Genomic DNA, 17,542 nt, shown 5'->3' with positions numbered 1-17,542 from the left:
TGCCTCGTCGCATTCTCCTTAATCTCGTTCACGGTCTGAAATCTCCTCCCTTTCAATGGCGATTTTAGCTTTGAGAAAAACAAGAAGTCGCAGGGAGCCAAATCTGGGCTGTAGGGGGCTGAGAGACCTGGGTGATGCGATGTTTTGCCAAAAAACCCTGCACGAGACGTGAAGAATGGGCAGGCGCGTTGTCATTATGAAGCTGCCAGTCACCACTTGCCCACAGCTGCGGTCGTTTCTTCTTACCATATCCCTCAGCCGGCGAAAGACTTCGATGTACAGTAGTACTCCTTCGTTATTGTAGTTGCGGTAGATGAGGCGAAGATGAGGATGTTGTTGACAGATTAAGGACACAGCGCAGGAGAGATGTGTAAGTTCCATATTTCATGTAGATCCACAATGAAAACGTGGATAAGATAAACCTTGATAAAATCACACGGGAAAAGGGAAACAACGGAGCACCTTAGCTTTCGTCTGTATTCAAGAGATCTTCAGAGGCAACTGGATTATATGGACAAAGAGAGGCTTAAATATACAGGGTGACCCTGTATATTTAAGCCTCTCTCTGTCCATGTAAACTGACAAAGCCCAAAAAAGAAGGTTAAATGCCAAATTAAATGCTCTGATTGATGAGAGTTACTGGACCATATTGAGTAATCCAAATTTGTTCATAAACTTATCATCTTATGATCTACAGACAAATGAGAAACTTGTTCATGGTTTTGGTAGGAAGTTTTCTATCACTCAACGGTGCGCTAATCCACTTACTATTGCTAAAGGTATAATCAACCAGGAAATGAATAAGTCGTCAGATGTTACAAATGAAGATATATCCATAGCTAAAGGTTGTATACATAGTGTTTTACGTAAGAAATTTGTTTCAAACATTCCAAAAAGATTTGAAACAGCCTTGATAAACTTGAAAAGAAATAAGAATATCCATATTACCAAGGCTGATAAGTCTAATGCTATTGTAATTTTGGATAAAAGTGACTACAATGATATGATGAATTCATTACTTAGTGATGAAAGCGCGTATTGTGAGCTTACGAAAGATCCCCTGGAAAATATTAATAAGTTATATAATTCCAAAATGAAGATGTTATTGAAAAAAAATCCCGATCTCATTAAACATCTCTCGCAAATCAATCCCACTTTACCTTATATGCATGGATTGATCAAAACACACAAGCTTAACAATCCATTACGTCCTATCGTGAGTTCTGTGGGTTCTGTTACTTACAAATTATCCAAGTGGCTGGAAAAGATGCTATCCCCCCTTACAGGCCAAATATCTAATTCACATATACACAATAGCAGTGATTTAATTGATAAACTCAAGAAACACAATGAACCATGTTAATTAATAAGTTTTGATGTAAATTCACTTTTCACTAGAGTACCTGTGAAAGACCTACTTTCATTTCTTAAAGATGTTGAAAATTAAATGAATTCATTAAATCATCATTTATCAAGTATAAATCATGGAATGTCGAGTGGTGGAGTGAACTTCTACGTAGATACGCCATAATCTCCTGTAAGTAATCAGTGTGAAGGTATCGAACTCTACGGTAAGAAATAAGAAATACGACATATTATTATCTTTACATAATATAATCCACTCATACTATCACCTAAAACCATGACAATTGGAGCCCGAACAGGGACACAGACCGCGGATAATTGCACTCTTGTCAGCAGTTTGTGCAAACGCATATATTGTACTACGAAATGATTACTAGTACATTTGAGGGGACTCTAAGAAATTTTGAATCTGAAGTTAAAGGTGGAAAATAAAGAAACAGAAGAGGACTTGTGATGTTTGCCAGAACCAGCGACGGAGGGCGAGTTCTACCTGCACCCCTGTGGCCTCTCACAGTGATCCCCGAACCCTTGAGAGGGTGGCGGCGGACATTGTGGTTAGAAAACCCAGTTCCACATCAGCCAGCTGATTCAGTACGAGGCGGTGGACTGCACACCCAAGGGTGAGTGACGGGAAGAGTACCTCCACACTTTTGGGGGTCCTCATCAACGGAGGGACCCAGTTCCACATCAGCCGGCTGAAGGAGTCCTTCTCTTCACCACCGGGGGAAGTTCATTCGACATTGCAGAGCGAGTCTAGGACCTGACCTATGTGTGGGAGTGTCCGTATGTTCCGGTCAACTCAAACCTCCACGCATCTGACGACTCTTCAAATGTTATGTAAACCTTTTCACACCTCTCTACACTTGAGAACATTACACGACACCTGCACCACCTAAACAATGTCAACATACCCTACACTACACAACACGTTGCTGTAACATAAATGTAGCGTGTTTACGCTTAGCATGAACTATAGCTCGGGAATTGTCACCCTCGCCTCGTAGTTTTCCTCCAGCCTGAAAATCTAAAGTAAATGTTGAGGTTTTCTCTCAGTGGCGATTGGCGACTGCATCCCGTTGCAGTGTTAGTGTCACACACACACACCACAGTGTGAATGTTGAATTGTGTGTCTGGGCTAGGCATTTCTCTTGATTGTATACAGGTGCTGAAATTTTTATTCTCCGAAGAAAAATTTTTCTTAGTAGGGGCGATTGTCATGGGTTGCGTTAGGCTTACCCACGCAATTAACTCCAAAGTTTGTTTTACTAGAGATAAGACGCCCGGCGAGGCATAACTGGGACATGTATTTTTCAATTAGTGTATGTTAGCCGGCCTTTAGGGGGTGGGCAGTGAAACAGTGTTGTACTGTTCATCGCTTCAAACCCAAAAACCTCATTTTAAGTAGTATCCCCTGAGCCATGGGTTAGATAAGAAGTCGTTCCCATCCTCTCCCTCCTGAAAGGGAGCGGGACACCACACTGCACAGAGTCCTCCACCGCCACTCCGTCCTGTGGACCATGATCGACACGAGACTAAGTGTGTTAATCTAGGTTTGTTATCCCCGTGGAAATATCACGTGTGGAAGCCTGGTTGCGACAAAAGCAATCCAGGCTGGCCTATTGCACCTAAATGGTTAATTCAAGTCACGCTTACCAGTTCTCGTTGCCACGACAAACGTCTACAGTGACTGTCAGTGACGCGAGACTATGTGTGGTAACCCAAGAGTACTTTTTGTTGTTATTTACAGAAGGAACGAAGAAGAATATGGAATATGACCTTAAGCAATATATCTGTATTTGTTTAAAGATTTAAATAGCAATGAAATATTTTTCCCTATTATAAAAACATTTTCAAATCTATTATTTCAAAATAGGTGTACTAAATTAATCGTGTCTCGATAATACACACTGAAATCACTTTTTGAGTTAAGATACCACTTTATGATTTCAGTTAACTTTCTGGTATAATTTAGTCTGTACCTTACATATCATTTAAATATTATCAGGCGACCTGACCTTTACATATTTTCCAAATTATTTTTATGTGTACAATTACTTTCCCTCCACAAGGTGTACACCTCCATGTAGTGGCCGGATTTGCGAGATGGGTATAAAGTTCCCAGTTTCTAACCTTAAATGAGAAGGTTGGAAGTGGATAGTGGCTAAACATACAAGTTTACTGTCTGCGCAGGAGATGGGATGGTTTTTTACCAGAGTGTGCAATGAGCGACCTCTATACCCCAATTACCCCATAGTTCATTCCATACTTTTTCACCTTTCCTTAAATAGTGTTCTGACGAGGAAAGGTTTGGGACATTCATTCTCATCAATTTCATCTCTTGCCATTAAACAACCATGGAAAGATAAAATATACAATTTTCGGAAGTTCCTGTTGGAGCATCATCACCTAGAAGTCCAACTGCATTGCTCCCTGTACTTAGAGGCAGTGTGCCACCGAGAGCTAGCAAGTACTGTCCAAGCAAAATAACGCCTTGCACATTAAAAGGAACTAAAGGAAATTTAAGATTGAACCATTACAAATCAAAATAGGAATACGGAATGCGAGGATCTTACATAAGGCTGGTAAGTTTGGAAATGTTTGTAGGGAAATGAAAAGACGGCAGTGGGACATTCTGGGATTAAGTGAAGTAAGGTAAACAGGTTCAAATAGCACTAATGGGGACGGTTTTTACTTCATATATTCAAGTGGTGAAAAGCATGAGATGTGTGGGTATTCCTGTAAACCAGAAATTGAGCAGTAGTGTAAAGGAATATTGGACAGTATCAGATAGAGTTTTGTTAGTGACATTTAATGCTCAACCCATAGACCTGGTAATAATATAGGTTTATGCACCAACAAATGGTAGTGAAGATGAAAGAAAATAAAAAATATGAAAATCTAAAGAAAGCAAAAACCACCGTAAAGTTTAATAAGCTTTTCATTATAACGGGCAATTTTAACACAGACGTTGGGAAGGGAAATAAGCACCAGAAGTAGGAACACGTGGGTTGGGTAATAAAAATAAGAGAGAAAATATTTTAATTTAATTTTGTAAAGAATACAAGATGAGAATTGCAAACACATTGCATAAATAACACCCTATAGATAGCTATACATGGATCTCACCTCAGGACAATTTAAATCTCATTGTAAGGATTCAAATGGGTTACATTTTAATTAAAAAAACACATTCAGAAATTCAAAACCCGAAGAAGACCTGTACAGCGGAATATTGTGGATCAGACCACATCCCTTTATTGAGTTTAGTTAAACTAAATCTTCAAAAATTTAAATTAAAAGCAATGGACAAAATCAAATGGGAACTAGGTGAGCTCATTGTTGGGGTAGGGATAGAATATGAAGTTGAAAGCGAAAAAAAAATCGTTATTGATGAAGACGAATAAGGACAACATTATAAAAATCACCAAGAAATGATGTTAGAGAAGACATAACTATAGGGAAATGTACAGAAATATTAAAAAAATAAAAAAAAAAAATGGGGTGGGATTATTAAAAGTAAAGAGAAAAAGATCCTGTTTGAGGCAGAAGAAGTAAAAGAAAGATAGGCAAAATATGTAGAATAACTATACAATGATAAGGATAGAGTGAAGGTAAGAAACGAAAGGGGTATAAAAGTCAAACTTTCAATTCTGGAAACAAAAGTCAAAGCAGCTATGAGCAAAACGAAAAATGGTAAGTCTTGTGGGGTTGATCAGCTTCCAGCAGAATATATAACACAAATGGACAAGAATGAAAACTTCCCAGTGATTTAAAAAAAAATTTATTTGTATTATTATCTAAAAGTCAGGGGCCTTAGAGTGCACTCAGTTTAGAACAATTAGCTTAATAAGTCATGCCATTGCAAAGTTTTATTAAACATATGTTTGAGTAGAATAACATTTAGAATAAACAGTTTTTATCTGAATATCAAATTGTATTTAGAAAGGGAAAATAAACAAGAGAATCTATATTTGGTTTGATAATAAGATAAGGCTGCGTTCTTTCTTTATCATCGTATAATATATATCCAGAATTCATAATGAGAGAAGTTCTAATTAACAATAAAAGAATTTCAGTTAATGATAAAATAATATCAAATAAACGCTATGCAGAGGATACTGCTTTTGCCACAGATAGTGAAGAGGCATTATTAAAAAAATGGTTAATATATTAGTGTAAAAAGATGAAGAATATGGGTTAAGAGTTAATGCTATAAAGACGAAAATAATGGTTGTTTTCAAATTGGAAATCAATCCTGAAATAAAAATTATGATAGGCAACAGGGAACTTAAACAAGTGGAAAATTTTTGTGATTTTGGGGAAGTAATATTAGCTGTGATGGTAGATGTGCGAAACAAATCCCAATAATATTACAGTACCTTCAATTTGAGAGAAAATGCTGCTGGAAGGTTATATATGGTCAGGATTGATGTTTGGGTCAGAAGCATGGACATCAGACACCACAAAGAGGTTAGGGGTTTTTTAAACTTGTAGAATAAGTTACACTGACTGGAAGACAAATGAGGAGGTACTAGGACTGGCAAAACTTCATGAGAAATCATATGATATTAAAATTAGGAAAGGGAAAATTTGAGGGTAGGAATGCCAGGGGAAGGCAGAGACTGGGATTGATGAATTAAATAAAAAAAATAGGCCCCCAGAGAGATATAAAACCTCTGAGAATTGGTAAAAACAGACCGACTGTGGTCACCAACCCTTAGATATGAGGACGGTATTCTGATTGATTGAATGGGTGGTACAGAGTTTTATGGCTTAATCTTTGTCGACTACGTTAGCTTGGTTGGACACCTGCAGAATAAGCAACTGCAAACTATGGCAAGAGATTTGCTTCGTAAATTAAATATGTTGTGATAAGTATCATTTACTAAGCTCTTAGATGTTTCTGTAGGAAGGTAATATAGACTGCGATCACAGTAGCATTTGGACTCCTGTACTCCTATATCTTTGCTTTAAGTGTCCACAAACCGAATTTCAACTATTTATTGCAGAAAGGAATTGATCGATACAAGACATAGTAGCATCGGAAAACCTGTGCCGACAGATCTTTGTCGTCGTCGGTGTTGCTGAGGAACCTGCCGAGTGGAACCTAATGTCCAAGAACTTTTTATTAAGAGCAATATCATTGTATTAAGCCTGCAAGAACTTTCTACGTGCTACGGATCCACCGGATCCACAAATGTATTTTTTTCTGAATTATGTGCGTTGTACTTGTACCTCCCTCTATGCCACCAAAGCTGATTGTTCGCCTATATGCTATTTTATCCAATTAATAAAGCGATGTATAAAGTGATGCATATTTTTTTTTAATTTCATTGCAGCTCTCAGTTCACAGCTAAAAGTTGCGTCGTACAATATTAGCCAATACTCTCACAGACACGATAACCTTTATTTCTGTCATGAATCACTAATGTTTTCCTTGTCCCGTAGACAAATATCTTCCTGGTGTGCTTCAGTCTCGTGAATCCTGTGTCCTTCCAAAACATAAGTAAAGTGTGGATACCGGAAATAAGGAAGGAGTGTGGCCAGAAAATTCCCGCTATTCTCGTTGGTAAGTAAACTCTAACTTTTCCTCTACCCATTAATTGGCGGAGTGAGATGATTAATTGTTATGCCGTTTCTTTTCATATTGAATTTTTAAAAAGTCGGTAGTGGTGGAAGAGACGGTTAGCACCCGAAGGACTTTATGGAACTGCACCAAAATTTCTGGAGATGTTTTGCATGATACTGAAGACTAAAATGGAAACAACAGTGCACAGAACATAACCAAACCTAACCTAACCAATCTAAACTACCAGAACCTTACCCCGACATAATGAGCAGAAAGAAATTACTTTGATATCAGGTCACAATGAAAGCAATTTACTTCAAGCGGCACGGTATTATTTACATATTTGCACGTCCTGCCAAATAGTCCATGTTGACAGATGTTCTCTTGGAGACGGTCTTCATCCTCTATAACCACAACCATGTTGCTCTACTATCATAGTAAAAGGACCATCATTGACTTAACCCCCCACAATTCGTGCCACAAAAGGACACATTCTAAGGGCATTTTTGGAACCTTTCTACAATTAAATTGCTTGCATGGTCGGACACATGATGGCAGGTTGTTTGGCTGTGATTATTATGGTATCCTTCCAGGTGACTTTCCCACCCCGTGCAAATGTACAACTTGTGCCACAAAGCGGTGTCATTTTAGACAATTTGTGTACCCGTGTTGTTGATATTGCAGTTGCCAGATGTCTGAAGAAAAAGGTGCCACAACCTACTAGTCATGATACATTTAGTTCTACCGGTCCAAAGATTATGATGGACACTTCAATCTTATTGATGACGTCTTGGCCTGAGTATTTACTACATTGTTTTGTTTGGAAACTAATTGTATGATGACACTAAGTAGAAATTCCTCATAAGGCAGGATGAACAAAGTCTTTGACACCGTGAAATGTGTCCAGAAATGTTCAGTTTACCCCTGATGATTTTGTAATTGACATTGAGGATCAAATGGTATATTTTGATCATAAACAAGTATTTTCTAACTGTTTCTATAATGCTAGGTCATTAATTTGCTCATTTATTCAAAGTTACAGTAGTTTAAAACTGCTATTGGTCCAAATGACGGTATAATGGCCATTTTCGGATTTTCAATGAAAATTGAAACTGCCACCAAGGGGTTAAAGTGAGTAGTTTTTTGTAAACTTTCTTTTCTAAAAGCTTCCCCATTGTGTGTTTTAAGAACCTATTCAGAATTGGCTATTAGATTTCAAAGTCAATAATTTTGGGCAACCCCTTAATGACGTTAATGACCTAGAAAATCATCCTGTCAAATTTGCATTAATTTCATCATGAAGCAGCTTTAATAAGCTTCATTATTAGTAATGATATGCTGAAATATATTGATTTCCTTCAGCGTGAGGTCGATTTCAATTTCCTATACCCCTAATATTGGGCAAATTTTGACGCATAGGATTTTGCACACACCCGTGGATTTCTCACTTACTGCCATGATTCAGAATGCCTACCCTCATTATTATAATGCCCCAGGTGGCCCTCTCACCAAAATTATATGAAGGATAACTTAAGGCACCTCTTATGTACACAGAACGCCCTCAGCCCCTGGATTAATGAGGTAAAAAACATTCAGTATATCAACTTACAGTTCACTTACTCTCCAATGCTACTCGAATGAATTGGAAATGTATCCAAACCCATAATATGGGATTCGAATCTAATTCTTTATACATAGGACAGGTTCAAGAATCAATTGAGCAAAAAGAAAAAAAAGGAATTTGCACAGCCATAAACAAGGAAACTATGAAAGTGAAGTCTATAATATTGAAAACAAAAGACAATCACGCCAGCATTTATGGTAATAAAACCTCCGAAGATAGCCTCCGTCGTTAATTTTAATATTTACAATGATCAGAATCACAATTTTTTTGTTTAAGAGCTAACGACAACAAGCGTCATCACGGTAGAATTCTCGGCATAATATTTACGGTAAAAATAAAATTATATCTTCGTCTACAAGGCACGCAGAGGCATGAAATTTGTGCCATATGATCAGGCCTGCCCACTGCAGGTGATTTTTGATCGCAAATAGAGAAAAACGAAAAAAAAAGTAAAGGAAATACAAATGAAAATGGTAACTAGGAACAAAAAGAGGATAATTACAAAAATATTTGGAAATACAATGGGGACTTGAATATAATAAGCACCTGCTAAACGTATAAGGTGAGAGAGAACGTGAAGGTTAATGATAGTGAGACGCCAAAAATGGATGGAAGCATCTGTGAGATGTTAAGGATGGCAGGGTATACAATAGGAAACATGTAAAAGTATTAAATTGGAACATAGAGATAAAAAAGAACATAGTTTGGTAAGCGTAGTAGGGAATGTTTATGGTAAAGTTAAATTGAAGTATTTGTGATGCAGACAATAATATAAAAGTGGATAGTCAGTGTAGATTCAGCATACATAAAAGGAAGATTGTAACATGGCATTTACTTAAAAGAAGTATGAAAGAAACGTAGCTATAAAAAGTAGAGAGTTTATGGTATTTACTGATCAGAAAAAAAAATAAAGTTAAGAGAATAGATGCATATGAATAGGAAATTGTTGAAAGCTGTTCAAAGGTATTTTCAAAGAAACAGAGTAAAGCATATGTTAGGAAAAGAAAGATAACGCCAATGACTTCTAGTGAAATCATAGGTGTTCAGCGTTTCCAGTGTATGGGGTAGTCATAAAAGATTGTTTGGAAGTGTGTGTATTAGGAGAACGTATACTATTAGTGTAATAGTTGATTAATTTTTTCTAGCTCCCTTACAAGTCGTAAATACAATTTAATCAGACAAGTCAAATGCTGAGTTGATTTAGATGACTAACAGCTTGTAGCCGTTTCCGGTCACCTGAGCTTGACTGATAACAGGTAACTTAGTAGCTACATATACAAATGTTTTTGGTTTAGTTTGCAAAACCCAAATGGTCTTTTCTCCATTTATTTATCAAAATATACTCTGCACAGTCAACAAGGATATCACCGTAATTAACACTGTAAGCTGTGAGTGTTAAAGGAAATAGACGGTAAGCTTATCTAAGAAGCTTGTGAGTCAATGTCTATGCTTTGTGAGGGTTGAGTGATAACTGCCCGAGAGCCTGTTACCCAACTGCTTAGTCTGTCTAGCATTCTTAAAGACGCAACGTGAGGGTGGAGAAATACTGATCACATGTTCAATAGGTGATCACTCACTGCTCATGGAAAATTACGGGGTGGTGGAATAATATAAAACTGATGTATTAGCCCATATTTATATAAGTACTACTGTATATTAGACAGGACCTAGTACATTGCTCGGTCATCACCTTTAAAGCTCCACGAGGAATTAACTAATCTCACAGAAAAACCCTATACATATACCTACCAATGTTACTTGTATATATGTGTAGACACTAAACTGGAGAAGCTGCAACCTGGGGTTAAGCAGCTACTGGAGCCCTAGTCTGAAGTGCCTTACAGGAGAGTATCTTATGTACAATGGCAAAGTTAGATGACATTGATTTATAATAACAAAAGAAAAATATGACTGACAGTATTAAAATAATGGTGGGAACTGTTAAACTAGGTATAGCAAATCCCCGTGTAAAATAATATGGCAGATTATCTTCTAAATAAGTAAAATGTGACTCCTTCAGATAAGAAATAAATTTTAATTTATCAGACACTATATTGAGTTTACTGAAATTCATATTAGGAGCCGGATACATTGGAATCAAATCTGAAGTTAGATTTAAGTTCAAAGCAAAATGATGATGGGAAGGCCTAGGTTTTCAACAAACGACAGGTTATTTTGCAGTAGTCCAGAGCCTTATAATAGCCTCTTACAACGAGATGTTTACAACCATCCTGGCACCGTAAAATGACACTAGTTTCTTCAGAGAAAAATAAAATATTACACATTATGTACACGTACATGAAACAGTTTTCTTGGAAATCGGTGCTGTGCGAACATTGGTTTGTATGATCGGCAATTCACATATTCCTTCTGCAGCAAGAATTAACGCGACTGCATAGGCTGGACATACGTGTAAGTGTAGGTAAGACGATTTACACCGTGAAAATACCCTAGGATCATCCACAGCTAACAAGGAGTAGTCTTCATCTATTAGCAAATGTTCGGTTGGCCTGTCCAGAGTAAACAATGTGTCACTAGAATACAATGGGAAAAGTTCTAAATGCCATGCATTAAATTTGCATTGCGCTAACATTGGTATGTGGATAAGTAGAGCATTGTGCGTAAGAGTTGACTCAAACGGAGGGTAATAATATTCTACCCCTTGATCTGTGAAAATAGGAGTTAAATGGTAACTCATCTTGGCTATCTGTAAGACCTCAAAAAGATTTTTCACAGGCACAAGCTGTGCATCCACACGTCCTAACCCTGCATCCACTACACTTGCAATTAGAGTGTCTTTGTTATTAGATAAAGCTTGAACAAAGGTTTCCGCTGCATGCAAATACTCAGAAAAAAGAAGTAAGCCATTCCAGTGTAGGTACTGAAATCATTAAATTCTAAACAATCTTAGATAAGAGGTTAGACTCAGAAATATCGCGTTGACCTTTGACTCCAAAGAATTAATTGCATGGAAAGTTTGAGTTATAATTCGGTTTTGTTTAAGTACAACTTGATTAACAATATTCATAAAGTCTCCCAATTTAGGTTCATCCTCGGAAGTCACTGTGCCAAACAGGGTGCTTTGAATGAGACCAACAAAATTAAATAATCCTCGCTTTCTTAGTGTTTCAGAACGCACCTTCATAGCAATGTCATCTTGAGATGATGGAATACAGCGCCCAGCTGCGCTGATATTCTTGTGAAGGGTCCTAAGACGAAGTAGCTGAGTATTTACAGTTTGTGATATCACAGTAGAAGTGCTAGGATTTTGCCGTAGATTTTCAAGGGTGCCCATAGCTGTCTGGAGCTGTTCGTCAATAGACTCCATATGGCGTGGGATATTTTGTAGTTCGTGCAGCTCATTCTTTATTGTCACGACGTCTTCAACGATGAAAACTCGTCCCAAAGGTGCTGCTAAGGCAACTGGTTTGAGGACTTCCGTGGACGCGTCCGTCAACACGGTGGTGCCACAAAGGAGTAGGAGCATGAGTACGATGATCCAAGCCATTCTGGAAAAGGTTGACTCATCTTAATATTGTTTCGCAAAAACGTAGTTTCAGACGATTATCATTTGTGACATTTGGTGTACTTGATGTGTTTCCGGTTTGGACAGATGTGTCTAAGACATCGTTAACATTCCTGGGGAGTAAATCTATATGACTCCTTTTAAGTCTGTCTGCATGTACTACGTCTGAAGTTTGTGAATTTGGCTTAAAATTTTAATTTTTGCCTGCTTCTTTGGCGACAATGCGGAATGGTCCGGCAAATTTGGGCGAAAGTTTGGAGCTCCTCCGTTCAGGTTCTTGCACCATAACAGCATCGCCTATTTATGTTGTTTATTAATCATTTCAGCTCGTGACGCTGCTAAATGTTTTCGTACTTGGCCATGAATATCTGTGAAAACGCTGATTTGCTTAGTAGCGAAGTCGTCCACTTTATAAACAGGGCATGGCTTGCCTGTAAGTACTTCATTGGGCAGACGTTTGTCTTTGCCATAAACAATATAGTAGGATAATTTGCTTGTGGAGCTATTGACCGGTTAATAGAGGCTGCGACTTGAGGTAACCAATCCTCCAATGCATTGTGTATTTGATTCACAGTTGGACGAAGAATCTCTAAGATTTTACGATTGGTTCTTTCAACAAGGCCATCTACCTGTGGATGATAAGCTGTGGTAAAACTTTGTTGGATGTCATATTGTCGTCATATTTGTGCTAAGAGTTGATTCTTAACTCTAATCTGTTGTCGGAGAGAAGAACCCGGAGTAGTAAAAGGACATATAAGACGCATAACTATGGCATGAGCCACAGAATCGGCTGTTTTATCCTTCAATGGGACTAAAATCATAAAAACCAGAAAAAGGATCCACACACACACACTAGTATGTACGAGGATCCTTGATGACTCCCCGGAAGTTGTAACAAGTCAATGGCGACTGTGTCAAACAGACGTTCTGATGTAGGATATTGTAGAATTGGAGCCGGTGGCAAAGTAGTACCCTTATGCTGAGCACACGATAAACACTTAGCATTGTGTTGCTCTACGTCTCTTTCCATAGTACAGTATTCCAAAAATATCCTTTTCTGATTTCCGCAAGGCATTTGTCACGTCCGGGGTGACCTGCTCGAAGAACATCGTGGAACAACGTTAAAACGGTTGCCCGAAGTGTATCAGGTACGACAATTTGCGTAACAATACCCTGATCTGTCTGTCAGGAGCGATGGGGTACTTCTCTGTAGTTCAAATTGACTGAACGGAAGATTGGCCTCCTCCCCCGACTCTAGAGTAAAAATGACTGCAGACCTCAATGGATCGAGTCGCTGTTTCACCCCTAATTGCGAGAGAGTGAACGAAGACACAGGCGTCACTGGTGCTACGTTTCTGGACAAAGCGTCGGCGACCACATTCGCTCGCCCAGGTAAATACCTGAACACGGTATCGAATTCTTGAATGGTCAGAAACCAGCGTGCTAGTCTGCCTGAAAGATTTTTGCCGTGAAAGCTCTGTCACTGCCACGTGATCCGTATGAACGGTTATCTTAAAAACCAAAAATTATGCCCTTAAACTTCTTCAGTGCCCAAACAACAGCTAACGTTTCTAGATATACTGAATAACGTGTTTCGGCATCATTAAGCTTGCGACTGGCGAAAGCAATTACTCTAAATTTTATTCGTGTGTCCAGCTGCATAAGTACAGCACCGATTCCCTGTCCTGGGGCGTCTGTACACAGAATAAATGGTTGAGAGTTGTCAGGAAATGCTAAAACAGGGGCATTGGTAGTTGCTGTCTTCAATGTAATACAACAATCCTCTTGTTCAGCATTCCATACAAAAGTTGCATCCTTCCTAAGTAGCTTAGTCAAGGGTGAAGCTAACGTTGCATAGCTTTAATAAAAGAACGATAATATCCAGATAAACCAAGAAAACTACGCACCTTATCAACGGTTGTAGGATGGAACTGGGCAACAGCCTTAACTTTGTCATCAACAATTTGAATTGCCTTACCGTCAACTAAATGACCAAGGAATTGTATTCTTGATTTTTAAAATCTACATTTAGAAACTTTGACTTTGAGTCCTGTTGCAGAATTTTTTTGGAAAACTTCACGGAATTTGGCAATATGACTGTCAACACAAATTTATTTGTCAGTATGAGGTTAAAAATTCTTTGAAAGCATGTAAGGTAGATGTATGATAGATGATTAGTGGGTCTCATATTATTTTCCTGACGTGACCTGACTAGTTATGTCGTCCGTTCTTATAATCTCTTCTTATGTTTGCGGTGTGGTTGGTGTGTGGATTAGTGGATGTCATGCTTTTTGACCTGACCTCATTTTAAGGTCTCCCTGTGTACATAAGCTCTCTCTCAGTCTTTGTAATTCTGTTGCCACTGAAGATGTCTTGAATAAAGACGAAAGGCCCTCTATTGTTTCCCTTTTCCCTGTGTGATTTTATCAAGATTTATCTTATGCATTTCCATTGTGAATACATGAAATATATATATATATATATATATATATATATATATATATATATATATATATATATATATATATATATATATATATATATATATATATATATATATATATATATATATATATATATATACAAGGAAAGAAAACACAGAAGTTCCCAAGCGCTTTCGTGTAATCACATCTTCAGGGGTGAGTACAGACTAGAGAGAGAGTACGAATACAGTCTTTAGTTAGAGGTGAAAGAAGATTATTGGGGTTGGAAAAGTGGTGGGGGTGAGTACAGACTAGAGAGAGAGTAGAGTACGAAGTCTTTAGTTAAGAGGTGAAAGAAGATTATTAGGGGTTGAGGGAAAAGTGGTGAAACTGAAATACAGTAGGAGTAGAAAGAATCTGGGCTCAACCAGATCGCTTCATCTTTCTTATTGGTGTTTTATCTTTGTTCTGCTCCCTTGGGTCGTCAGACCTTTGTATTAATATTGGTTTATTTATATAATGCTGCTTATTATTATTATTTTTATTATTGTTGGAGTTAGTGAGCCCGCCCAGGTCCTTGTGTAACTGGGAGGGTAGTCACATTTTTTTTTTTTGAGGTGTTAGTTAAGTGTTAGTTGTGTTAGTCTAAAGGTACACTGTATGGAGAGGCCTGCCAGGTTCTTAGTGGAGCTGGTAGGTCACTCTCATCTTTATTCCCCTATTAATGTTTTATGTGTAAATGTGTATATTGGGGCAGGAGGTGGTTCAATTACTTCTTCCTGGCTAATGTAGCTGGGAGGGTAATCACATTATTATTATTATTATTATTATTTATTTTATTTTTTTCGGAGTTAGTGAGCCCGCCCAGGTCCTTGTGTAGCTGGGAGGATAATCACATTTTTTTTTTTTGCTAAGATGTTAGTTCAATGTTAAATGTTAATTGTTAAATATTAGTTATGTTAGTCTAAAGGTACACTGTATGGAGAGGCCTGCCAGGTTCTTAATGGAGCTGGTAGGTCACTCTCATCTTTTATTCTCTCTATTAATGTTTTATATGTATATTGGGGCAGGAGATGGTTCAATTACTTTCTTCCTGGCTGATTTAAACCAACTGTGTTCTTGGAATTCTTCGTTGTCTATATTATTTATCCAGTTTTGATATGTTTCTGTGTTAAGTTCAGTCACTTTTTTCCAAATATTTACAGCTTTGTTGTGTATATCTACATTGATTGCTAAGAGATTTGCTCTCTTGTGTAGCTGTTCATTACTGATGTGGTCTGTATATTTTATGTTATATATAAATCTAAGGGCTATATTTTGTACTGTTTGTAACCTTTTAATGCACGTTTTACTAAGGGTGTTCAATGGGATGGGTGGGTAGTCCATAATTGATTTGACAAGGGCAATATATATCTTTCTCTTGTTATTAATGCTAAGGTTCTTAAAGCGTTTTATTTTTGATAATCTTATTCTTGCCTGTCGTTCTTTATCTTTTAAGTATGTTATATATCCTCTTTTTGTTAGTTTTAATCCAAGCATCCTGCCTTCAGTGTCGTATGGGTATAGTTCCTGGTCGACTATTACTGGACTTGTTTTAATCTTGGCTATTGGTATTATCTTGAATTTGTTCTTATTTGTCCTGATTTTCCATTTTTTCTCAAAATCATTTATGTTTTTTATCGCTCTTACCGTGTAGAGTGCCATAAATTGGGTTGATTTTCCTGGGTATGATACTATTTGAGTAATATCATCAGCAAACATTACATATTCGCTAAAGGGGTAGGTTGAGGTGTGTCTGAAGTATAAATTGTATATAGTGTTGGAGAAAGGCATCCTCCTTGAGGTACTCCACTCTCAAGATTAAACATAGTTCCCAAAAAGTTTCCAATTTGAATTTGTGCTCTCCTACCATCTAAATAGTTACACAATATTCTTAGCAAGTATTCATTAAGTCCCAGTTTTAATATTTTATATTTTAAGCCTAAATGCCAAACCTTATCAAAGGCCTTAGAAACATCCCTTAAAATTATATTGATCTGGTTACCCTTGCTTTTTTCTATTGCAATTATTTCCGTTATTATAGCTATTGCAGTTAGGGTATTTCTATTGGGCATAAATCCATGTTGTCTGTTGTTAGTTTTCCCATGTTGTGTTAAAAAGGCTATAAGTCTTGTATTTAAAATTTTTTCCAATAGTTTCCCAGTAATTTCTAATAAAGATATTGGCCTGTAGTTTAATATTTCCTTATTGTCCTTACCCTCCTTCGGAATAAATATCATTTTAGCATATTTTAGTTTGTCTGGAAAGTAACCAGTTATTAAGCATGCGTTATAAATGTTTAATAGTGTATTTAAAATGTTTTCAGGTAGATTCATGATCATATTTCGTGTAATACCTGTGAGCCCAGGGGCTTTTTCCTTAAATTTCCTCAGACAGTGCATCATTTCTCCCATGGTTATTATTTGATTATTAGGTAATAAGTTATAGTCTATATATTGCCTTGGGGTGATTCTATGTATATGTCTTCCCATTTCTTCTTCTATCCTTTCTTCGTGTTCACTATCAAAATCTTCATTTTCCTCATCTGATATTTTAAAAACTTTTACCCATTCCCTTTTGAATGCTGACTCTTGTTCATTTTCCTCGTGCAATTTTACATAAGAACATAAGAAAGTGGGATACTGCAGGAGGCCGACTGACCCATACAGGGCAGATCCCTTTCACACCCATCCCAGCACTTCCATGTGCCTATCCAACTTCGTCTTGAAGCTCCCTAGCGTCCCCGATCCTACTATAGCACTCGGTAGCCTATTCCACATATTCACAACTCTATTACCAAACCAGTGCTTGCCTATATCCTTTCTGAATCGGAATTTATCTAATTTAAAGCCATTTGTTCTAGTTATTTCGTTATTACTGAGCTTCAGAACATCTTCCATTTTACCCTTGTTAATCCCACTTACCCACTTGTACACCTCTATCATATCTCCCCTAACTCTACGCCTCTCTAATGAATGTAAGCCTAAGCTTTTCAG

The 17,542-nt window shown here is 37.5% G+C and overlaps 1 protein-coding gene across 1 annotated transcript in view; it reads left to right on the top strand.

Moving 5' to 3' along the window:
- Positions 1 to 17,542, top strand: part of LOC121869299 (ras-related C3 botulinum toxin substrate 1-like) — a gene marked incomplete at its 5' end in the record, with an annotated part of 52,455 nt that overhangs the window by 17,094 nt on the left and 17,819 nt on the right. Inside the window, 1 exon segment of the mRNA XM_042370544.1 lies at positions 6,814 to 6,934. Coding sequence (XP_042226478.1) covers positions 6,814 to 6,934 — 121 coding nt within the window.

This window comes from Homarus americanus, unplaced genomic scaffold (genome assembly GCF_018991925.1).
Source record: "Homarus americanus isolate GMGI-L3 unplaced genomic scaffold, GMGI_Hamer_2.0 scaffold36734, whole genome shotgun sequence".
NCBI classification, from domain to species: Eukaryota; Metazoa; Arthropoda; class Malacostraca; order Decapoda; family Nephropidae; genus Homarus; species Homarus americanus.
This window is presented reverse-complemented; position numbering and strand designations above follow the sequence as displayed.